Raw genomic sequence first — 23,941 nt, 5'->3', positions numbered from 1 at the left:
AAATGAAGAGAGTCCAAATAGAATGGCAAGTCATCATAAAATCAATATTATTGTTTGGTTTGAAAAGAAATGCTCAAGGGGGAAAGAGAAGAGGTCTCTATTAGAGGTAAGGTCTTCATTGATGAAGAGGCTTTTTGTGATGATATGATAGTGATTTTAATTCCACATGTAAATACTTGTAAATATCATGTAAAAGTAAATTTCCCAAGGGATAAAAACGTGTTTGAGGTAAGGTATTTTATGGATGAGAAGGATTTGTTATATTTTACAGTATTATTAATTGTAAGTAATCTGTGTATATATACATATAGTATATACTCACAATGTGTTACTTTGAGGTAAAAAAGGTGTATTTTTAACATGTTATATCAAATATAACAACTATATAGTCAAGATTTGATATTTATATAGATGTACAATTCACAATGAAGGAGTAAACTTTGGTACTTTAATTTTATATTTGTTTTTACTTTAAAAAAAGGGTTTTACTTAATGTTTTTTAATCTATTTTTCAAATATTAAATTTTTATACTGAAGTTTTATTAGTAGTACATTTTTGTAATTATTTTTAAGTAGGTTAATCCATTTTCTATACCGCTTATCCTCATTAGGCTTGCAGGGTGTTTTTGGCGAGAGGCGGGGTCCACCCTGGACTGGTCGCCAGCCAATCACAGGGCACATATAGACAAACAACCATTCACACTCACATTCATACATATGGACAATTTGGAGTCGCCAATTAACCTAGCATGTTTTTAGAATGTGGGAGGAAAACGGAGTACCTGGAGAAAACCCACATATGCACGGGAAAAACATGCAAACTCCACACAGAGATGCCCAAGTGAAGAATCTAACCCAGGTCTTCCACTGGACTACCATGCGGTCCAGTATGTTGATCCATGAAAAGAAAATTAAAATGTACTTTTATTTTCTGGTTCAACTTTGGTTTACAAGTGTGTATGTCAAATACTTAATTTTTAAAGTTAAAAACTAATAAAAAATATGATATACAGTATATAACATGTATATTTATTAATAGTTCTCTTAAATTGCCACAATGATTTAAGAATCGGTGTTAATCTTTTAATAGTTACATCATCTATGTACATATTCAAAGTTTAAATTACAGTATATGAGAGCATCATGAACACGTGGCACCGATAAAACCGCAAGAAGGACCTACCACTAGACTTGAAACCCTCAAGGATAAAAATAAACACTTTAAAGGTTGGAATGCCGCCTCTCTACATAATGGAATGTATACAAAAAGAAAAAAAGACGTGCATATTGGACCCTGTCGGGCATGTCCCTCTCAGCAGTTAATGCCCAGTCCAGTCCAATGGTCCGGCACCATGAGGAAGTATTTATCCATGGCTTCGCAGAAGCGAGCGCGGTACAGCTCGGGGGACACCACGGTGGGCATCTTCCCTAAGGACGACAATTTTGTGAGTTGATTTTTATTCCACTTAGTGCTGACTTCAACCTACCTTGACCTCCCAGAATTCCTGTGGATTTGACGACCATCTCCAGCCTCTTGTCCCAGGTGAACGTCCTGATATAATCTGCCAAAGAAAATAAAGCCAATTAAAGCCAATAAAGCTAGAGACGTGGGAGCTGTAAGATTGCTTTGCTTTAGCTAATAGGCTAACCCAGTGTTTTTCAACTTTTTTTTGAGCCACGGCACGTTTGTTACGTTGGAAAAATTTTGCGGCACACCAATAACCAACATTATTTGCTTCTTTCAGCTTTTTTCCTGATTACGGACTCGCCACAGCAGATTCTTTTGATCCGTATACTAATTTAACCAACAATGTTAACACTACCTCTCACGTGCATTGGAGGAACGATCAGCAATCAGCTACGTGTTGCCACACGGACGAATATTACATTGCTCTGCCGGTCTTTACACCAATGACACGCGACAATGACAAAATATTTGCAGAAAATTATTAATACATGTTAATTAAAAAAGTAATATTGAATAATTCCTCACGGCACACTTGTGTGCCGCGGCACACTTGTTGAAAATCACTGGGCTAACCTAGCACGATGCTGCTGTTAAGAGTGTAATGTTAGCACCGTAGCTGACGTTTGTGTCCTCCAGTCCCACTCGATAATGTTAACTTGTTGTGATTTAGTGCATTGATTACGCTGGACCAGGATAAAGTTACAGTGTATATGTAAAAAGTAGACAAAAAAAGTGCAAAATAATGGACAAACGCAGCTCATTAGCATTAAAGCTGACACACAAAACCAATCAGGCTAACTAAATTTCAGCATCAAGGCTTAAATTTGGACAACACATTTTGTGGGACACTTAAAATATGATAAAAAATACTAAATTAACAGCTTTTGCTCACCGATGATGCCCACTACCAGCTGATTGGTGGCATCATCGCGGCCCACCAGCAGCGAATAGTCGATGATGAGGTGGCTGGACAGGAAGTAGGCGTCGCTGTGGATGGCGGCCCGAAGCACCGACTTGCAGTGCGAGCGGATGTAGAGCGGGTTGTCGTAGATTAGCTTGAGGAGGTTCTCGTCCAGCAGGACCACCTCGCAGCTCTCCTTGCCAGAGTCCGTTTTGACATTGCGGTTCCGTAGCGAACCCTTGAGGTCAAACACCTGCCAGGGTGGGAGGGAGGTGGGAATTTTTTCAAGGGATTCTTTAGCTTTCCCAAACAAGAATCGTCTTGATTTAATTTTTATGATATGCCCAGGGCCAATTTACGTACATCAGTTTTTTTAAACTGTCGTTAAAATGAGCTCTACCCATTCCTTACCTGCGCCATCTTGCGTCCGTAAAAGAGATTTTCCATCACCAGCAGGTCCAGCTTCTTCTCTGTGTTGTTCTGAGAATTCTTATACCCGATGCGGTAAACACCCAGGATCTTGGCCAGTGCGGTCGGCCTCTGTTTCACGATGAAGACGATTCAGTCCTACTTAAGCCGTCAAAACTACACAATAATGTTGTGTTTGCATACTTTTTGCTGCACAGCTCCTGTGATGTACGTGAAGTAGTGAGGAGCAAAGTCCAGGAAGGACTGGACCTCCAGTCTGGGCATCTGCTTCAGGATGAAGCGATCATCTGATCACACAAAGGAAAATGAGAAGAAGATGAAAAATGAGGAGAACCGTGATGTAATCATGGCTTCCAACTACAACTTGAGTCAAAAGGTCTGACCTTCTGTGGCGTAGAAGACTGCTCCAGATTTCCCGCCCCGTGCCTGCCAGTTGACGCAGTGAGAAAGCGAGCGGACAAAATCCTCCTCGGCGCTCTCCAGGATCTCCTCACGCATCCTGTGGAACTCATCGGCGTAATAGATACGGCAGTAGAACTTGGCATTGGCATCTGAGAATTCTACACAAAAGAACAAGGTCATTAGTCATCTTTGACCAGAGAAGAAGTGGGAGTGGAAGAGACAAACGTACGCAGCTCGATATGCGGATTCTGTGACTGCTTCTTCTGTTTGTCAGCCGTCTCGGTCTCCTCTGCAGACAAGGAAGAAAGAACAGTCAACGCCATCAGCTCAAAGATGACATCATCAGTGAACGTCTTACTGGGCAGGTCGGCTTCCATGCTGGTGCGGCTCTGCTGGGATGAGTCGCCTAGCCTGGCAGGGCTGCCCTTCGCTCGGTTCTCTCCGCTACTCCACAAAAGTCAGGAACGTTAAGTTCTCTTGAACCCACCCCATTTTGAATAGCATGTGGGACTCACCCGTTAGCCTGGGGCGCCTCATCGCCTCCCACGTTGGACGCCTTAGACAAATCATCCAGTGCCGTTTTATACTCCTTACAGCTGTGGTCAGAAACATCAACATTGATGTCTTTATTACGTGGTAAACAAACATCAAAGTGTGAGTCGTCACCTGAGAGCAAATGCGATAATGGAGCTGGGTTCCTTCTCACACACGGCGATGGGAACCCGCTCGTGTTCGTACATCAGGTAGTGCTTGTCCGGATCACTGCAAGCATGGAAGACCGCAAAGCTCACATGTGTTTAAAATCAAGGTTTCACAAATATAATAGAGGATTTCAGGCAAACGTGAGGTCTTGGCTAAAATGTCCAACTTAATAATAATAATAATAATAATAATAATAACATGCATGGGGTGGCACGGCGATCTAGTGGTTAGCGCGCAGACCTCACAGCTAGGAGACCAGGGTTCAATTCCACCCTCGGCCATCTCTGTGTGGAGTTTGCATGTTCTCCCTGTGCATGCGTGGGTTTTCTCCGGGTACTCCGGTTTCCTCCCACATTCCAAAAACATGCTAGGTTAATTGGTGACTCCAAATTGTCCATAGGTATGAATGTGAGTGTGAATGGTTGTTTGTCTATATGTGCCCTGTAATTGGCTGGCCACCAGTCCAGGCTGTACCCCGCCTCTCGCCCAAAGACAGCTGGGATAGGCTTCAGGAAAAAGCGGTAGAAAATGAATGAATGAATGAATGAATGAATAACATGCATATACAGTAGTTACTGGTATACTAGGTATACCAGTATTCTTCTACATTTATAACTACAAATGGATGTAGCCAACTGAACATCTTGTTCCTCCCCATGCAGTCCTTGACCCAAGTGGAACAGCACTGACATTAAAAAAAGTTCCAAATAAGAACTGATTTGTGATCTGATTTCTGTACTCTGTACTCACAACGGGAAGGGGATGGGGTTGTAGCTGTTGCCAGGCAGAAAGTTAGCCAGGATGGCCTTCATGGTGGACTTCTCCTTCACCTGACTGTCGGTGGAGCCCAGCAAGTGTCCATCAAACACGTCTGACCAACCCAGGAAATGCGGGTGATTTTAGTGTTGTGTCATTCACAAAACAGAATTATGTGTGTGTTTGTGTGTACCTTCTGGGATGCTGACCGAGTCAGGCTCAGTGAAGGAGGGGGTGGTGGGCTCAACTCCAGGTTCTGTGGGCGGCGACAGCAGCACGGTGGTTGAGGAGGAGGATGTGGAGGGTAAAGTGCTGAGGTGACGGTCCTCTGTTGCTGAAATAAAATTCATCAGCATATTTTTTTTGCAATTGCAAAAACTGATTCTAAGTAGCTATTCATGTTTACCTTTGTCCCCATTCTGCACCACAGGTGACGGGTTCCGGGGGGAGGAGTCCAGCGTGCTCTGTCATCAAAACACAACATGACATCGCCTATATCTCCACAGTATGGAAAAGTCTTAAGCAGGGGTCTCAAACACGCGGCCCGCGGGCCAAATGTGGCCCACAGGACACTAGTTTGAGGCCCCCGCCCTGATATGAAAGTTTAATGTTAGTGCGGCCCACGCAAGTTTGATATAGATGCTGTATGGTATCATGTACCCAGAAAAAAATATTACGTTTGATTAATGTTCATGTTAAAGGTTAAATAACTGCCCTCCCTATCCGTGTGGAAGTGGTATGTTTTTGGCTATTTAAGTTTAGAAGAAATAACTTGAAGGCTACCGTTTAGGTCGCTAGCTCTCTAGTTTGCGAGTTAGCATGTGTCTCAAGATCCTGCAGTTGCGCAATATGTTGTAAATAAAAAAAGTATAAATGTGACTATAGTTGTGTTTTGTCAATGCTTTGTTAATTTTAATCTGAAAAAATAATTTGTCTACCCACCAACTATATATGGTTTCTTAAGTTTTTATTATATATATTTATTACTGATTGATTGATTTTCTTTATTCTTGATTTGTTTATTTATTTTTCATCTTATTTTGTGCAGAAAAATCAAAACTAAGATATTTGAAAACAGTGGAATGTTTTATCAGAGCTTTTATTGTAGAAAATCGGAACCAAAGCACTGAAAAAGTTTGTATATTTTTCTGTTTTTAATAAATGAGTTTTTTTTTTTTGGAAAACCTGATGCGGCCCAGCCTTGCCCAGACCCTAGCTCCAGTGGCCCCCAGGTAAATTGAGTTTGAGGCCCCTGGTCTTAAGGGTACCTAAACACACCTTGCTGTCATCTGCGGCGGCCTGCCGGTGGCGTCCCGGGCTCGGGGGGACAGACAGACGCTTGCGGCCTTTCTCCTGCTGGAACAAGTCTTGTAGTCTAGGGAGGACACAAGCAAGGAAGAAATCAGCAAGATGCTCAAAAGATGAGAACAGTGAGGTTCTAAGAATATGACCTGCTGTTCCAGGACTGCAGCATCTCACAGAGACTCTGCTTCTTCAACACAAGGGACTCGAGCACAGCTTGGAGTTGCTGCGGGGAATCCAGACCGCAGGCCTGGAGTCGCACCTGGAGCTTCTCGATCCAACTGCGCAGCTCGACCTCCTCCATCTAAACACACGGAGACGACACTTTGGATGAATCTTATATATATACTTATATTCACTATTTTGTTCATTCATTCATTCATTTTCTAGTGCTTATCCTCATGAGGGTCGCAGGGTTGCCAGCCAATCACAGGGCACATATAGACAAACAACCATTCACACTCACATTCATACCTATGGACAATTTGGAGTCGGCAATTAACCTAGCATGTTTTTGGAATGTGGGAGGAAACTGGAGTACCCGGAGAAAACCCACGCATGCACGGGGAGAACATGCAAACTCCACACAGAGATGCAGAAGAGTGGAACTGAACTTGGGTCTTCTATCTGTGTGGCCTGCGCGCTATCCACTCGTGCAGCCCACTACTTGTATTTATTATGATATGTTGTTAGTATTATTTTTGTAATAAGCCATCTATCTGTTTTGTCCCTGAAGAGGACAAAAACGCAGGAAGAACCTACATCTTTCTGAGCAAAGAGGTCCTCCATCTTCTCTTCTCGGGTCTTACTGAAGGTGTCGGTCTTCAGGGAGGTTAAGCGGTCATCGATAGCCAGGTAAACCTGTGATACTCTGAGACAATGGACACAAGAAAATAATGGAATGAGCAATATTTCCCCAAGCAATCTATTATTATTTTAACATTATTAACACATGTAAAAGTGTAACAAGAAGTTAACCATCGTTAAGAGCAAAATATACAGCTGAACTGTGAACTGCGGTCATGTTGACATACAAAATAACAGTTTCAAATGAGAATTTTTGTGCAACATCCCCAAAAATGTATTTTTTCCATTTGACAAGCTGCTGTTTAAATTCATTACTTTTGTGAGAAGTCCTTCAGGTCCTGCTGCACGATAGCTTTGGAGGGCCCCCGGTTTCTGATGAAGATCTTGGGGCGAGGAAGACAAATCTCCAACAGCCTCACAGAGGTGTAGCTGAGAAGAGGACAGAGGAAGTGGACACTTTTGTCACTGAGCTCAGAAGGGGATGGACAACATCGACCTACCTGAAGGAGGCCACCATCTGGTTGTAGGAGAAGTACTGGTGGTAGTCTTTGTGGATGGAGTGTCCACAGGGCTCGGCGTTAGCCCGCCTGGTGTACTGGTGGCCATAGAAGTGCAGCTCCAGGTATTTGGCGAACGACATGGACCACGAGTCGTTGGACAGGGGCACCACCGGGGTCACCTACCAATGGGGAGAAAGATAAGAAAACAGGAAATGATATAAGAGACTACAAACCGAAGATGTGCTATTTATATTAGTGACCTGTTTGCAGATGCGGCACCAGGAGTAGTTGAGGATAGTGTGCTGATAACCAGGAACGGGCGAATCCAGCTCCTTCAGCACAATCTGCACACAGCCGTTGCCATGCACAAAGCGACGGATGTGATGCACCATGGGAGTCTCGCAGAACATACTGGGACACTGGTAAGATGGCCTGTTGTGGGGAAAAACAAACACTTGTGGCATCCTAAACGTGTCCAACCACGGATGTGTGCTACCTGAAACAATATCTCTCCAAGAAGACTCCAAGCGAGAGATCATTCTTGCCGTAAAACTCCATGGTGACTATCCTGTTTGGAAAGAGTGACTGCTAAACCAGTTCTTAACACAGTTCTTGAGCTGGTTCTGATCCAGTAGGAGACTTTACCACGGGCTGACGCAAGGGTTTGGAGCATTGCTGGACTGAGCAGACGAGCTGCTGAAGAGCACGCATAGTCGCTGATGATTGACAGGTGTCAGACAGTCCATCTGAGAAGGAAACAAAAAAATTAAAATACAGTGCATCCGGAAAGTATTCACAGCGCTTCACTTTTTCTACATTTTGTCATGTTACAGCCTCATTCCAAACTGTATTAAATTAATCTCTTACCTCAAAATTCTACACAAAATACTCCATTATGACAATGTGAAAAAAGGTTTTTTTGACATGTTTTGAATTTATTAAAAATAGAAAACAAAAAAATCACATTTACATAAGTATTCACAGCCTTTGCCTAGAAGCTCAAAATTGAGCTCTGGTGCATCTTTTTTCCACTGATCATCCTTGAGATCTTTCTACAGCTTAATTGGAGTCCACCTGCAGTAAATTCAGTTGATTGGACATGATTTGGAAATATAATAACTGTCTATATAAGGTCCCACAGTTGACTGTGCATGTCAGAGCACAAACACCAAGCATGAAGTCAAAAGAACTGTCTGTAGACCTGCGAGACAGGATTGTCTTGAGGCACAAATCTGGGGAAGGATACAGAAAAATTTCTGCTGCTTTGAAGGTCCCAATGAGCACAGTGACCTCCATTATTCGTAAATGGAAGACGTTTGGAACCACCAGGACTCTTCCTAGAGCTGGCCGGCCTTCTAAACTGAGCGATCGGGGAAGAAGGGCCTTAGTCAGGGAGGTGACCAAGGCCCCGATGGTCACTCTGTCAGAGCTCCAGCGTTCCTCTGTGGAGAGAGGAGAGCCTTCCAGAAGGACAACCATCTCTGCAGCAATCCACCAATCTGGCCTGTATGGTAGAGTGGCCAGACGAAAGCCACTCCTTAGTAAAAGGAACATGGCAGCCCGTCTGGAATTTGCCAAAAAGCCCCTGAATGACTCTCAGACCATGAGAAACAAAATTCTCTGGTCTGATGAGACAAAGATTGAACTCTTTGGTGTGAATGCCAGGCCCCATGTTTGGAGGAAACCAGGCACTGCTCATCACCAGGCCAATACCATCCCTACAGTGAAGCATGGTGGTGGCAGCATCATGCTGTGGGGATGTTTTTCAGCAGCAGGAACTGGCAGACTAGTCAAGATAGAAAGTAAATGAATGCAGCAATATATAGAGATATCCTGGATGAAAACCTGCTCCAGAGCGCTCTTGACCTCAGTAGACTGGTCATGTACCTTGACAGTAGACATTAGCACACAGCCAAGATCTCAAAAGATTGGCTTCAGAACCACTCCGTGAATGTCCTGGAGTGGCCCAGCCAGAGTCCAGACTTGAATCCGATCGAACATCTCTGGAGAGATCTGAAAATGGCTGTGCACAGACGTCTCCCATCCAACCTGATGGAGCTTGAGACTTATTGCAAAGAAGAATGGGCAAAACTGCCAAAAGATAGGTGTGCTAAACTTGTGGGATCATATTCAAAAAGACTTGAGGCTGTAATTGCTGCCAAAGGTGGATCAACAAAGTATTAAGCAAAGGCTGTGAATACTTATGTAAATATGATTTTTTTGTTTTCTATTTTTAATAAATTCAAAACATGTCAAAAAAAACTTTTTTCACATTGTCATAATGGAGTATTTTGTGTAGAATTTTGAGGTAAGAGATTAATGTAATTCAGTTTGGAATGAGGCTGTAACATGACAAAATGTAGAAAAAGTGAAGCGCTGTGAATACTTTCCGGATGCACTGTATGACCAACCGAGCGTGGAATCCATGGATTCTCACCTTCGGAGCCAAGCCCATCTCACTCTGTTTGCTTGGTTTGTCTTCGTCACCATCGCCTTTGACGAGCATTTTAACTGACGACGGCGGTGGTGACGTCTCCTCTGTCCTACTCTGGCCGTTGACCACGCTGTTGAAGGGGTCACTTGCCTCCCTCTGCCGAATGCGACCTCCCTTGGCCCTGTACTCTGCAAGCATCTTTGCTAGTTCCTGGCTGCTGCTCAGTTGCTCCACGATGCGGGTGCTTGTAAGGCTGTGGCAGGGGAGGACATCGACCGGCTTGGGCGGAGCGATGCCATTGGTCTGACTGCTGCTGACTAGCGAGGAGGACGCAGAGTCCTTGAGGAGCTGCCGCTTTCTGCGCACGTCTAGTTCTTTGAAGTCCTTGTTGAGGAGGGGGGACAGGTAGACCTATGCAGGATGGGAATGCACAGATGAGTACAGCTAGGATTTCGTAATAGTCCTGCATTGCTGTGTAGCGCTCTGTCAGTCAGCTACATGTAGGAGCTGCAAGTTAGATTGTGTTTTCTGCAGTGAATAGGCTAACCTAGCATGATGTTGCTGTTAATACAACATGGCTCATATAGCTTTGGTGCTAAACTATGTTGCTAACATTTGTGTCCTGTTCCTCTCAATGTTATATTGTTGTATGTCATCTTGTGCCAAATGACAGTGTTTATGTCAAATGTGGAGTGTTCCCAGTAGGGCTTACTAAAAGCACTTTTTGGATAATACCTTATTGTGGGACTTCTTAGCATTGTTAAATAATATTATAATATGGGACCATTGAGGTTTTAAGTAAATACATATTTCTTTTTGGGGCTGCACAACGACCAAGTGGTTAGCACAGAGGCCTCACAGCTAGGAGACACAAGTTCAATTCCACCCTCGGCCATCTCTGTGTGGAGTTTGCATGTTCTCCCCGTGCATGCGTGGGTTTTCTCTGGGTACTCCGGTTTCCTCCCACATTCCATTCAGTGCGAATGGTTGTTTGTCTATATGTGCCCTGTGATTGGCTAGCGACCAGTCCAGGGTGTACCCCGCCTCTCGCCCAAAGACAGCTGGGATAGGCTCCAGCACCCCCTGCGACCCTCATGAGGATAAGCGGTGGAAAATGAATATATCTTTTTGGTTTGTGGTGTGTTCTTGTTACATGCATTGTGTGATGTATGCAAACTTCACATGCCTGTTCGGGGAAGTAGTCCCTGCTGGGGCAGTGCATTCCAGCAGGTGTGAGGAGGAACGGTTCTCGGAATGTGATGAAAGGTGAGATAGACAAAATAATGTCCTTCAGCTCCTGCTTGAAGACAGCTGAGATGGACTTCAGTTGGTCATCAGTTGACGCCACCTGCTCGGCGACAAACACGCCTGTGTCGTCCTGGAGGGGGTCTCGGAACAACCGCGGTGTTTCTGATCCCTTATCTTCCGTGCTTTCCGGCTCTTCATTGTGTTGCTCCTCTGTTTCCCTGCCGAATGTGTTTGGAGACATCAACTGGTTGTCTTCCATGAGGAATGGTGGGGATACTGACAGAGGAGGAGCAGGAGGGCTAGAAAACGGTGATGAGGTCCTGGTCTCCTTGATTCCAGCTTCCTCACTGTGGACGGATGAAGCTGATGAATGTGGATGGTCCTGGCTGCTTTCCACCCAAGGAGGAAATGTGTCCTCATCAAGGTGGCCAGGTGGTGCAGAACCATCAGCATAAGGTTCAACAGTAGTGTCCAGATTCTCATCATCCTTCTGCTCGCTGTCTACCTGCCCCTCGGTGGAGGCGCCCTCCAGCAGGCAAGGGAAGGAGGTGTTCTGGGACAAACTGGGCGGCATGGCAAACTCGTCCATGAGGAAGGAGATCTCCAGCTGGGAGTGGTAGGCTACGCACACCATCATCATGATGATCTCCTTCACTCGGGCCAGCTCATATTCAGAGGCGCCACGCAGCTTGATGGAGCAGCCCAGGTGGGTGGCGCAGCCCTCAAAGAACATCAGCATCTTGACGTCATCTGAAACAAAAAAACAAAAGCATGACGTCATACTGTGTTTCATAAAGATCGATGAGGTGCTCACTCACTGTTGGCCAGGGTGAAAGGCTGCATGTAGAACTTGTGACAGGTACCCAGACGAGGCTTGGTGAGGAGTTGATCCATTGACATTACCAGGTCACCTTGGGTCACTCGACTCACTCGGTCCAAGACTTGCTAAATTTGGGGGAAACTTGATTATGATATGGTAGCAATTGATGATGTTTGAACAGTAATATGTGTCCCTAGAACCTGTTTATGAACACCAAACGTAAACAAAATGCTCGCTTTTGATGACATCATGAAGGAAAAGCCACCTTCCCCTTGGACATGATGCCGCAGTTCTGCCTGTAATGGTTTTATTTCATTTGAACATGCATCAGATTGCAATTGAGTGCATCCCATAATCAGTTCACAGTTCCACATGTCCAAAGGGAGTAGGAAGAAGCAAAGCTTATTAAATCCTACCCCTCCATCTGGTACTTTTACAATCAGTAACTGTTACATTTGTTCACTTCCTGCTTTCCATAATACAGTTTAAGATTGTTTTTTTTTTAATAATATACCTCGTACCGAAATACGAGGTGATATGACCATACAATGACATAATGGGTGCCATAGTATATGGTATATGATATATATAGCACATCATGACTGGTTCAAGACTCTTCATCCTTGTATTTAGTGTTTCAAATGTAGTTCTTCCCTGAGATCATATTTCTCCTCTCTTGTGGAGAAGTATTGCATGACATTTTTAGGTAACTGGTTGTTTTTAGCCTTATGCATTATTTTAGCTGTTTGAAGATTAACTATATCAGCAAGTTTAATTATTTGTGATTTTAGAAATAAGGAGTTAGTATGTTCTCTGTAGGCGGCATTATGAATTATGCTTACTGACCTTTTTCCAGTACATTTAGCAAGTGAAGATTGCTTTTATAGTTATTACCCCATATTTCCACACAATAAGTAAGATATGGTAGAACCAGAGAGCAATAAAGAGTGTGGATTGATTTCTGATTGAGAACAAATTTTGCTTTGTTCAATACTGAAATATTTCTGGCCACCTTATGTTGTATATTTGTAATATGAGGTTTCCAGCTCATATTTTCATCTATTGTGATCCCCAGAAATTTATTTTCGTTAACCCTTTCAATGTCCACACTGTCTATTTGTATTTGCTGGTGCATGTCCTTTCTGCTGTTACCAAACAATCTATTATCATCAAACCATCTTTTTAGTGTGACCATTTCTTCTCTGACCTGTCTAATTTCGTCTGTACTCCCTCCAGAACAAAAAGCAGTGGTATCATCCGCAAATAATACCAGCTTTAAGTCTTTTGTAACTTTGGAGATGTCATTGATAACAGTTTTGGCCCCAGTATTGACCCTTGGGGAACTCCGCACGTAATATATGAACTTGCAGATGTGTATTCTCCTAGCTGTACGTATTGCTTCCTGTCAGCTAAGTAGCCTGTCATTTGATAGTCAGTTTTTAAACTGACCGGTTTGACGTTGATCACCAGAGTGATGCCGTGCTCCAATAGCATGTCCTGAGCAATACGAGACACCGTCTTCTCCACCAGGACCAGGTTTGGTCGGACGTCCACTATCCGCTGGACATAGTTCTTCAAAAATTCTCGCTCCTGAAATAGACACAAATCTTTTAATGGAAAAACGTGGGGATGAAGTTGCAGCAAAGCTGTACTGTAAGTGTGAACCTACACACCTGTAACACAATGGGATCAATGCAGGTGAACTTGGTCTCCTCCCTGTATAGATACTCGATGGAACATTTCAGTAGCAGGATTTTGGGGTTCTTGATATAGGAATTCATCTAAAAACACAGGTGACATTAAGTGGCAGAGAAACTAAAAATAGTGGCAAAATTAGCAAGCTCAAGCATAATTGAGTCCAAAACAAACCTGACCTACCTTCTTGTGAGCGATGTTCTTGGTGCATATGAAGCCATTCACCACGGTTGAATCAAACTTCCTCCCTCCGGGAATCTAAACCCAAAAATACAGCATCCATTAAAAGGTCCTTGCGTGTGTTTGATTCCTTATTAGCCTGTCCTCCTCCACCTTTTTAATGTGAACCAGCTGTCGGATATCCATGTCGTCGTCGCAGTTACGCACATCCGGCCGCACCGTCTGTACCACCTGGCGGACGACGGGGACAATGATGTCACGCCAGGACAGTGACAGGGACTCGCTATAGAGCAGCTGCTGCAGGAGTGCCATCATGTGGCTGTGATTGGCCGAGCTGAGAACAGAAATGTTGAGTAACAACAGCAAAATAAGGACAGAATATTTAGATTTAGCTCTTGTATCCGTTCTCACAGCAGCCTCTCCATGGCCTTCTTCTCTCCATTCTCCTCTCGGAGCTGGTCCAGGGAGCTGTGGTGCCAACCAAGTGGCGTAAAAAGCATCTCTTTTGCTTTCTCTTCCACACGCCGGTTGAAGAGAGACTCTGCAGTCGCACAGGAAGACCGTTGGCAATGAGGCTTCCTTGATTGAGTCAATGAGTGCTGACAGTCTTACCTTTGATGAAGGCATCACTGATCACAATGTTCTGTCCTCCATCTTCTGACATCAGAAATTCAGCTGCAACAAGCCCAAACAAGGCTCTGAGCTACAGTGAAAATATTATATGCAAACATACGTAAGCATCAGAAGTCCAAACCTTTCTGCTCAGTAGGAGGAACGTGTGGATACTTGGACTGCTTCTTGATGTGGAAGTTGACGTTGTTATGTTCCATGTTGAGGCTGATGGAGGCTGCTGAGTCACTGTCCACCACTGACTGGGAGCTGCTGACGGATGTCCTTTTACTGGCGCTGGAGGAGCCTGGACAGATTAGACACCATTAACAGAATTGTGGCTGGACCTACAAGACAATGGTAGCAATCGCAATAGCTTAAGTTGTTAATTTTTACATGTTTTGGAAAAAGGCTGCACGGTGAAGAGTGGTTAGTGTGCAGGCCTCACAGCTAGGAGACCTGGGTTTGGGAGTTTCTGTGTGGAGTTTGCATGTTCTCCTCGTGCATGCGTGGGTTTTCTCCAGGTAATCCGGTTTCCTCCCACATTCCAAAAACATGCTAGGTTAATTGGTGACTCCAAATTGTCCATAGGTATGAATGTGAGTGTGAATGGTTGTTTGTCTATATGTGCCTTGTGATTGGCTGGCGACAAGTCCAGGGTGTACCCCGCCTCTCGCCACAAGACAGCTGGGATAGGCTCCAGCATGCCCGCAACTCTAGTGAGGATAAGCGGTATAATAAATGGATGGATAGGTTGTGCAGCATGACAATAACAAAACAAACAAAACAAACACACCAGCAAGGCCTAGTCAAAGTCCTGGCCTAATTCCTATTGAGATGCTGTGGCATGACCTTAAAAAGGTGATTCATGCTGGAAAACCCTCCAATGTGGATGAATTACAACAATTATGTAAAGATGAGTGGGACAAAACTCGTCCACAGCGCTGTAAGAGAGACATTGCAAGTTATCACAAATGCTTGAAAGCAGTTGTTGCTGCTAAGTGTAACTATCACCTCGTACATTATTTAAAAAAAACTAAACAAAACTGTAAATTAAATTGTATTATGGAAAGCAGGAAGTGAACAAATGTAACAGTTACTAATTGTAAAAGTACCAGATGGAGGGGTAGGATTTAATAAGCTTTGCTTCTTCCTACTCCTTTTGGACATGTGGAACTGTGAACTGATTATGTGATGCATTCAGTTGTAATCTGATGCATGTTCAAATGAAATAAAACCATTACCATTACCATAACTCAACCAGTTGTTAGGTTTAGGGGGCGATCAATTCTTCCACATACGGCCATACTGGTTAGAATATGGCCTCCTTTCTCCTCAAACATGCACAAAAATAACACTTACACAGCTAAGAAACTTGAAAGTATTTGTTTTTAATTGACCACATAACCAGTGATTGATTGAAATGCCTTGTCTATTAGAGTGGAGGCCTACTATTTGAGGTATCTGAGGTTCTGTGTGGTCATACAGACCTCCGTAAAAACTGTCCACGAACCACAACGGTACATTTCCTCAATCTGCAAAACAATGTTTCTTTCCTGACCCAATGCCACACCCCTCCAAAACAGACGTTCTGTGACACCTACTAGGTATGTTGTAGTCTGACTCGTCTGCCAGCTGCTCTGTGTCGCTGTCGTCAAACTTGATATCCTTGAACCAAGACGGCTCAGAATGTCCCTCCACAGAGTTGACGCTGTCGCTGTCCGGAGACGGTGTCTCTGAGAACTCTGTGCTCTGCAGACCAAACAGGCACCATCAGTGTTTGACCTTACAGAAAGAATCACCTGTGATGTTTCTCCATCCGCCAAGGGCTGTCACCTGCAGGGGGCGATAGAGGGCGTATTCGTCCCTGAAGAGCTGGTCGTTATGAGTGACGCAGTCCAGCCATCGACCGTCAACTAGTGCCTGCCCGATGGCGATCGCCTGGGCCCTGGAACACAAAATTCCAAGAAGGAAGTATTGAATTCAATTAACTGCAGAGCCTCCTTACAAAATCAAATAACCGCTGGGGTCTCTAATTAGCGCTGGGTCAAAACACATTGCCATCAACTGCTGTGGCTGTAGGCAACACGCATGGACAGCTTTCAATGAGCAGGGTGAGCATCCAGCAGATCTATCTACCTCAACACACTACTGGTGTGAAACGCATGCATGCTCCTCACTGCCATTACAATTTAGTGATTTAGCTAAACAAACGTTCTGGTGGTACCTGTTGGAGATGGTGCCATTCCTCAGTAGCCAGTTGACCAACTCCTTCCCCACAATGCAGTTGGGGTAAGTCCTCAGCCAGTACCTGTGGTCCTGAAACTCCATCCCTGTGTTGTTGTGGCAGATCTTCTTCCACAGGTCCTTAAGCTGGGAGGAGTCCTGCAAGACAAAAGCCAATAGAAGAAAATCAGCAACCTCTCCTCCCTTGTGAGCAAGCATCTAACAAAGGTGGAGTCAGGATAACAAGACGACCAGGATGTTCTTCCTCTCCTCCTCGCTGTGGTCCAGCTTGGTGATGCTCTTTGCACCCGACAAGGCCCGTGTGGTGGGTGGGCTGATGGAGCTGTCGTAGGAAGGCACCATGGAGGATCCGGAGCGGTCCAGAGACAGGTTGGTGACGCTGGCGGACCTGGTGGGGGGGGAAACAGAGGATCATAGGCATCTAATTGGTAGCTTGTTTTGAACAAGGAACCCTATTTGTTTACTTAACAAAAAAAGACAATGAAAAAAGTGCTTGGTTGCAAATGGACATTAATCTATGAGGGAAAAAAAATCACAATTTCACCAAAGGAGCCTGTACTGTACTGTAAAATAAAAGAAAATCTTGGATAAAGTGGGATACAATAATGAAAAAGCCCAAATTAAATAAAATATACAGCATTCAGCAAAAAGCATGTATTTTTATTATTATATTTGATAAATGTATTTACATTAAAAAAATATATATTTTAGAGGTTTGCCATATAAAAAACAGCCATGTTGTAGTAATAAATCATTATTAGAAATTGATTATTATTATTTCTTGAACTGAAGTATTGGCTGTATTATCCAATATTTTTGAGACCCAGTGATGTGAATAATGTGATTATTATTATTATTATTATTTAAATTAGTGAGGCATGCAAACCCACCTCTTCCTAGTGGGGGTTTTACACACATCTTCTTGCAGTGTCGTCAGTCTGGAAGGTAGACCACTTTTCTGAGGTTCCTGATGGATCATTCTAGTGCACGTGCACAAACAAACAAATAGATAGGCCTTAATATTGTAGTCATTATCACCTTGCCATCACCATCACCAGCACATCGAGTGGTAATCATCATTTAAGCATGAGCATGCACAACACTAACTCATCTACAGAGAACACGGCTAAAGCTGAGAAATGACATGAAGGGAGGGGGGAAAAAAAACAAATAGCGACACTCACGTTTTTCTCATCCCAATGGGAGTTTTTCTATGCCAGGAGAGAGGAAAGATATTTTTCTTTGAGGCATTTTGACAGAAGATAGAAAACAAAACAAACAAAAGCAGCAGCAAGCGGCAACGCAAGCAAAGCCAACAAGCGTGATGACGGAAACATCAAGTCATTGCTGGATTGTTGAAGAGTGGTTGAAGATTCTTTACTAAAACTATGCCTAAGTCATCCTCTCTGGACCTTTTTTTGTTCTTTATGAATAATATAGCCACTTTGCTAGCTGAGTCTAAACCTAACAGGTTTAGACTCAATAGTCACAAGCATAAAATGTAACACACTTTTTGAGTTAGTTACTTTGTTAGTTTTTGAGTTAGTTCAATTAGATATGTCCACACATACACTGGTATTTCTAAAAACTATTCTGCAGTGAAATAAACATCAACACCAATAAAAAAAAGGAAAAGTAATTGGCGGAAAAGCCGCCATAATAAATACAATTCACAATTGATCCTATACATGTCTCGTAAATACAGATAATTTGCATGAATTACTGAGCAGGTGCTGGTTTAGCACCAGTTCATGGATGTGATGGGTCACCGCTCTACTTGGTCGCAGTGCTATACTTTTGACTCTGACTCAGCAAGGGATGCTAGAATAACTAAGAAACCGGAAAAAAGTCTTTAGTGGAAAAAGCACAATAACAAATAAAATGGGCACAAGTGAGCATTATATATATTTAAATATAATTTAATATCACACATAACATAATAATAGAATCAAATATAATTTATGATAATATATATATTTGTCAAATCTTGATTTTCTAAGCACTAATATGCGTTAATTACTAAGTCGGTGTCAATGTAGTTCCATCTACTTAAATTGGTTGGTATCTACCCAACATGGCCCCAATGCTATCAGATGGAAACAGCAATATATTTTTACAAAATATTTGTACATAAAAAAGGTCAATAAATCCCACTTCATGTTTTTTTACTTGGCTATGTTTTATTTTTAGTGTAAACCAATACTGATGAAATTGCCGTAATCATGCATGTGGACTGCGTATACTGTACTTTCAATTTGTTTAAAAATAATGATCAAAACACGACATTTAATTGGTTCATGTAAGAAAAAATGCAAAAAGACAAGCTGGAGCTTTCCAAAAAAGTAAAGTTTCCATTGAAGGGTTTGAATGAACTTTGAACAAAAGGCCAAACTGCATAGCAGAATATATATAGTTTTAAATACTGGTGTTTATGTGGACATTTTTGTAATGGAGGCAATGGCTAGAGATTGTAACTGGAGATGAGCCCATATATTCAGACAGATTTTGATGGTGTGAGCCTTCAAAAAGGTACGAAAAGGATGTCACGATTGCTTCACCTCTGCCAGGTCAAGTCTTCTTCAAGGAAGATGTTTCTGCTAGCCTTGCGCACCCCGACAGGTGTCCGTGGTTCGATGGGTTCCAACACACACACAGAGCACGAAGAGTCAGACAAGACGTTCAGATCCTCACCGATGGAGCCCGTCTCAGCCGAGTACGCGTAGTTTAGCGCTATTTTACGACAGTACGTACAGGCTCGTAGATCTCCTAGATAACATGGTGAGAAGAAAAATGTGTCACATTTTAGTCTGCTTCTGTTTCGGTGGGTATCACCGCGACGCTTTAGTACAGCTTACCTGTGTAGCCCATGAACTTGCCAGGAATTTCTTGGTTGCAGCAGCGGCTGCAGAAAATCTGACCACATAACCTGCAGTGGTGACGCCGACGAAAGGTGGTGAACTTTTCGTTACAGTCGTAGCACTCCTTACACTGGCTGTCGGGCATCCAGTACTGCTTCAGGTCGCTGTCCTGGAAAGGTTAAAAAAGTTCATTTCATTCAAAGGTTCTGAAAATTATTACTTTGTTATTTATTATACTACATATCTTTGTAAACTTATTGTAACACTGGCTTATATATTGTTGACTGGTCTTGTGCTGTGACAGTTTTCTAATGTTCTAATGTCAAATATGTGCCTTGGCTCAATAATGGTTGGGAGAAACTTTACCTGGCTTTTTCCATCCATAATTTCCTTGAGTCGCTTCAGTGCTGTCCGAAGCTGCACAGCCGTGCGAGGGTCATGATTGCTTAGTGGCGTATCAGACTTCCTGCTGCTATCTGAAAGGGAATTTGTTTGCAAACATAGAAGAAAAAAAAACACAGACCACATACATAAATACTGTGAAACCACAGTAACAGAAACACTTAGAAGATGAAATCAGTAAACCAAAAAAGCTTAAAGCATACGCCACACAGTTTGTCGTGCCTCAAATAGTGGCCTGTGGTAGATGACATGCCTCAATTAATTATTGGATGAAAGATCCTCCTGCACTAAAAGTGCTACATAGTATCTGCATGGTCCCATATTCGTACTGAGGCGGTACTTATCCCCAAATTTTGCCCACACTTGCAAGTACAGCAGTTTGGGATGTGGGCTTTATAGCTGCTGCCTGAAGGAAGATCACATCGCGAGCCTCCAACTCACCACACCCTGCCAAGGGCTACTCCCCAAATGCCGCACAAGCGCCACCCCAGTGAGACATTTTTTAAGGCACGTTTTGCAGGGTGCAAAACTTATATGACTCTCACAAAGACAGGAAGTCCCACACACAGCAGACATGGTTGTTCTGAATGCTGCAGCTGGCAGTGGAGCTGATCGGCGGTGATTGTCCGATATTGATACTGTGTTTTATCACTGATATTGGTGTTCCTAATCAATGGGAACACCCCTACTGTTATCATTTCCTTCCTTTTGTCATTCATTCATTTTCTACCGCTTTTCCTCACAAGGGTCGCGGGGGTGCTGGAGCCTATCCCAGCTGTCTTCGGGCGAGAGGCAGGGTACACCCTGGACTGGTCGCCAGCCAATCATAGGGCACATACAGACAAACAACCATTCACACTCACATTCATACCTATGGACAATTTGGAGTCGCCAATTAACCTAGCATGTTTTTGGAATGTGGGAGGAAACCGGAGTACCCGGAGAAAACCCACGCATGCACGGGGAGAACATGCAAACTCCACACAGAGATGGCCGAGGGTCTGAATTGAACCCTGGTCTCCTAGCTGTGAGGTCTGCACGCTAACCACTCGACCGCCGTGCCGCCCTCCTTCCTTTTGTTTTAAATAAAAATAGTTTTACATGGCTATTAGAATGCAACAAATAAAAATAGCCTAAAAGCAACACAGTCAACATCTACATTAAGTGTGCTTTTACCCGAGGCAGTGGAAGTTCGTCGCAGGTTCTCAGGATGCGACTTCCGGTGTGCTCTGGAGCCATATGTGGAGGAGGAAGAGCTGGACCAGCTTCTCCTTTCCGACTGTGGGGAAGGGGATGGCTCATCCGGCTTGCCTGCAGTAACGAGGGGAGGACGAACCTCCTCTGTGCAGAGAGGACAATTATTGTAATGTCTGTTCATTTGAAAGGCATGTAAAAAAGCTGCATGAAAAAGATAACATGTATCATTGAGTAAAGGTGGAAGTGAACCTAATTAAGTGGCTAATGTCAACACCCTGTGAAGGAAAAAGGGCAAATTGATTCCCAATTTGGAGCCCAATACCACTAATGTGCTAATACAGTGCCGTATAAGAATCTTGCTGTGCAGTTATGTCATGTGATCCGACAAATACCAGCATGGGACCATGAAAAAGACGCAATTTCCCCTCACAACCTCACAAGACAGTGACAGCTGCTACTGCAGGTTTCCAATAATGTCCTCGGACACATGATTCTCATATGCACTCATACAGTATTGGAGAAACTTCTATAAGTGGATACAACACTACTCTTCACAACGTTTCAGATTTCTACATGATGTGGAAGTGCCATACAATAAAGTTGTTGTGTTTTTAAGTTACTTCATTCTTATGTTGCTCCTAAATCCTGGTGTCCAGCAGTCATCAACAACTGCTGCTCAACTGCTTCGTCTTGAAAATGGTAGCCAGAAAGTGTTTGAAAATTAGCATGAGTTGTATTATAGTTGTATTTGAATGTTTGGTCAGCTTCCAGCAGCTTTACCTACCTCTGCATGACCTTGAAAACGCTGATTGCGCTCCTCAGATGTTGGTGTTAAACTGTTAGAGTGCCGTACTGATGTTTACAATAAACTCCTCTGCTTCTTTGCATCTGTGTTGTGCAATATACGTCAAAAGATCTAAGATAGCTGCTCTGCAAATCATTATTAATGTTTAAATAACTTGTTATATACAAGTTTTCACATTTGAAAAATAACAGCCTCTTCGCAGTTATCACTTGTTTCGAATCAGCAACATTGATAACCATTCAAACGCGAAGAGGCGGCGGCTGACCTTTGTTATTGAAGCGAAACAGATTGACGAAGGAGCTGTACGCCGAGCGCAGTGGAGGCTCATCCTGCTCCGGGGTGAGCGGCTTGAAGTGGGTCAGCTGGGAGGGGCTGCCGGGCGAGGTGATGGGTGGCTCTACGCTCCAGTCTGATGGCAAGGGCTTGTCGTCGGCGGCCATGTCCCGGAATCTCCTCCTACAAGGGCAAAGGCACGGCACACAATGTGACCCCACTGTACTTGGGTAGCATGTGCTAACCGCCCTCCCCCCAAATTGAAATAGTATTGAGAAACTGATAATATCTATTTATTTATCTGTACTGTACAGACTCAACGGAATGAAACAAAATGAAAACAAGCGAAGCATGCAAGAGTATTCAAGAGTCAAATTACATGCTCAGTACCATTACTTCATACATGTTGGCAGGTCTGGACTAATATTTCATGTGCTCCCTGCCTCTCATGCCCCACCCAGGAGGGCCCACCCCAATAGTACTGGGATAAATGGACACTGTAAATTGCCTATAGCTGTGAGTGTGAATAGTTGTTTGTCTATATGTGTCCTGTCTAAAAGTGTATAATAATAATAATTAATCAGTCATCATTCATTGTCCATTGGTCCTACTCCATAAAACAATAGTTCCACACTAATTGTCAACATTCAATGACATTCATACTGACATATGTTACAAAAGGGAGAAATTGATATTCTAAGTATAGCTAGCATAAAACTGAATAGTGTGTTACTAATAAGAGGTAACGGATGACATTTACTACTATTTACTTCTACTATCGCTAATCGATTACCGTTTTAATATATGGCGAAAGCTAAGTTTACAAAAATGACGTCACTATTTGTTGCTGAACTTCAAGTCTCGTCGAGTCGACTTCCAACACCGAAAACACAAAAACTAGATTAAATTGTAGCTATGTGAATGCTAATATTTAATCCTCCAAATTCAGTGCAATCGATTAGTTCGGTATCGACTGACTTGTGATATGTTCTGAGCGAGTACTAACTTTCACCACGGTAGAAAAACAGTAGAATAACACGTCGCACATTCACGTTTAAACAAAAAAGGATTGATTTAACTTACTCTTTGAAGAACTGGCCGAACATTATGTCATGTCATGTGGGATCTGTAGCGAAAATAGCAGAAGTGCTAGCATCACGTCTCCACCTCGTCATGTGACCATAACAGGCCCTTTGCTTGATGGCACTGTCTGTGAGTGTGTACCGTTTGACAGTTGAGACCAAGCCCAACATTAACATAATTGACATACAAAACAAAAAAAAGAGTCGGTCTGAGCCGCAAAGTTTGAATAGCGATCACAAACAGCGATCAATGGCAGTCCAATTTAGGACAACCTTGAATGTTTTTGCCTTTCCATCTAAAGCTAAATAAATGGAAAAAACAACAACCACCCATATAAATGCTCAGATGAATTTTAACTCCCTACCGAAATGTCAAGTTAGCAAGTGCAAGCTAGCTAGCTCACGTTAGCCTCCAATGCTAAATAGCCGGCTCCTCGTCACAAGCTATGTTTGATCCCGCTTTCGACTTACCCATTTACTTATGAATTCCACATCGGTGCTCGAAGCTCTCTCCGCACTGCCATAAATCTGTAAAAGACATTTACATACTCCCAAAAAAGAGGTTTGACGAAACAAGGCACTGATACTAGGTATTAATACGTGCTTAATGGGCAGGCATTACAAGCTGAGCCGGCACGGTCGGTGATCGATTGAACGCAATGGTTTGTGTCATCTGCTTTGAATACAAATACATGTTGACATACATATATCTACATATCTATATCAACATAATTTATGAACCTATAGAGTAACTTGGATAAGAAACCCAATGTGTCACTACTAACAATAGTGTGTACCTAATATTAATCCCCTATCAATTCGGA

General features: G+C 43.2%; 1 protein-coding gene across 5 annotated transcripts; it reads right to left on the bottom strand.

The window, feature by feature from the left end:
- Positions 1-19: 19 nt before the first annotated feature.
- On the bottom strand, positions 20-23,762 carry pikfyve (phosphoinositide kinase, FYVE finger containing). 5 transcript variants are annotated; one of them, XM_078795244.1, is made up of 44 exons: positions 23,589-23,762; positions 23,119-23,161; positions 22,028-22,218; positions 20,937-21,101; positions 19,725-19,834; positions 19,356-19,527; positions 19,059-19,266; positions 17,685-17,711; positions 17,391-17,480; positions 16,732-16,888; positions 16,481-16,638; positions 16,090-16,201; positions 15,858-16,005; positions 14,399-14,560; positions 14,257-14,319; positions 14,056-14,185; positions 13,798-13,978; positions 13,648-13,722; positions 13,443-13,550; positions 13,219-13,359; positions 11,768-11,894; positions 10,888-11,699; positions 9,705-10,112; positions 7,913-8,013; positions 7,764-7,835; positions 7,528-7,699; positions 7,268-7,446; positions 7,083-7,196; positions 6,723-6,831; positions 6,110-6,264; positions 5,937-6,033; positions 5,065-5,122; positions 4,852-4,986; positions 4,653-4,773; positions 3,867-3,962; positions 3,716-3,796; positions 3,559-3,644; positions 3,430-3,489; positions 3,182-3,358; positions 2,982-3,085; positions 2,781-2,909; positions 2,361-2,622; positions 1,488-1,562; positions 20-1,428 (listed from the first exon to the last, which is right to left on the bottom strand). In XM_078795244.1, exons 2-44 carry the CDS (start codon positions 23,139-23,141, stop codon positions 1,313-1,315), a joined length of 6,267 nt encoding a protein of 2,088 aa, XP_078651370.1. In that variant the 5' UTR covers positions 23,142-23,161; positions 23,589-23,762; the 3' UTR covers positions 20-1,312. The 5 variants fall into 5 exon arrangements, with proteins under 5 accessions (XP_078651370.1, XP_078651372.1, XP_057937378.2 ...); XM_058081395.2 differs by having other exon boundaries at positions 21-1,428; positions 4,852-4,992; positions 23,589-23,761; XM_078795246.1 differs by lacking the exon at positions 17,685-17,711.
- Between the last annotated feature and the right edge of the window lie 179 nt (positions 23,763-23,941).

This window comes from Doryrhamphus excisus, linkage group LG12 (assembly GCF_037039965.1).
Source record: "Doryrhamphus excisus strain RoL-2023G ecotype Guam linkage group LG12, RoL_Dexc_Guam_v1.1, whole genome shotgun sequence".
NCBI lineage: Eukaryota > Metazoa > Chordata > Actinopteri > Syngnathiformes > Syngnathidae > Doryrhamphus > Doryrhamphus excisus.
The sequence above is the reverse complement of the archived record's forward strand: the minus strand, read 5'-3'. Positions and strand labels throughout refer to the sequence as shown.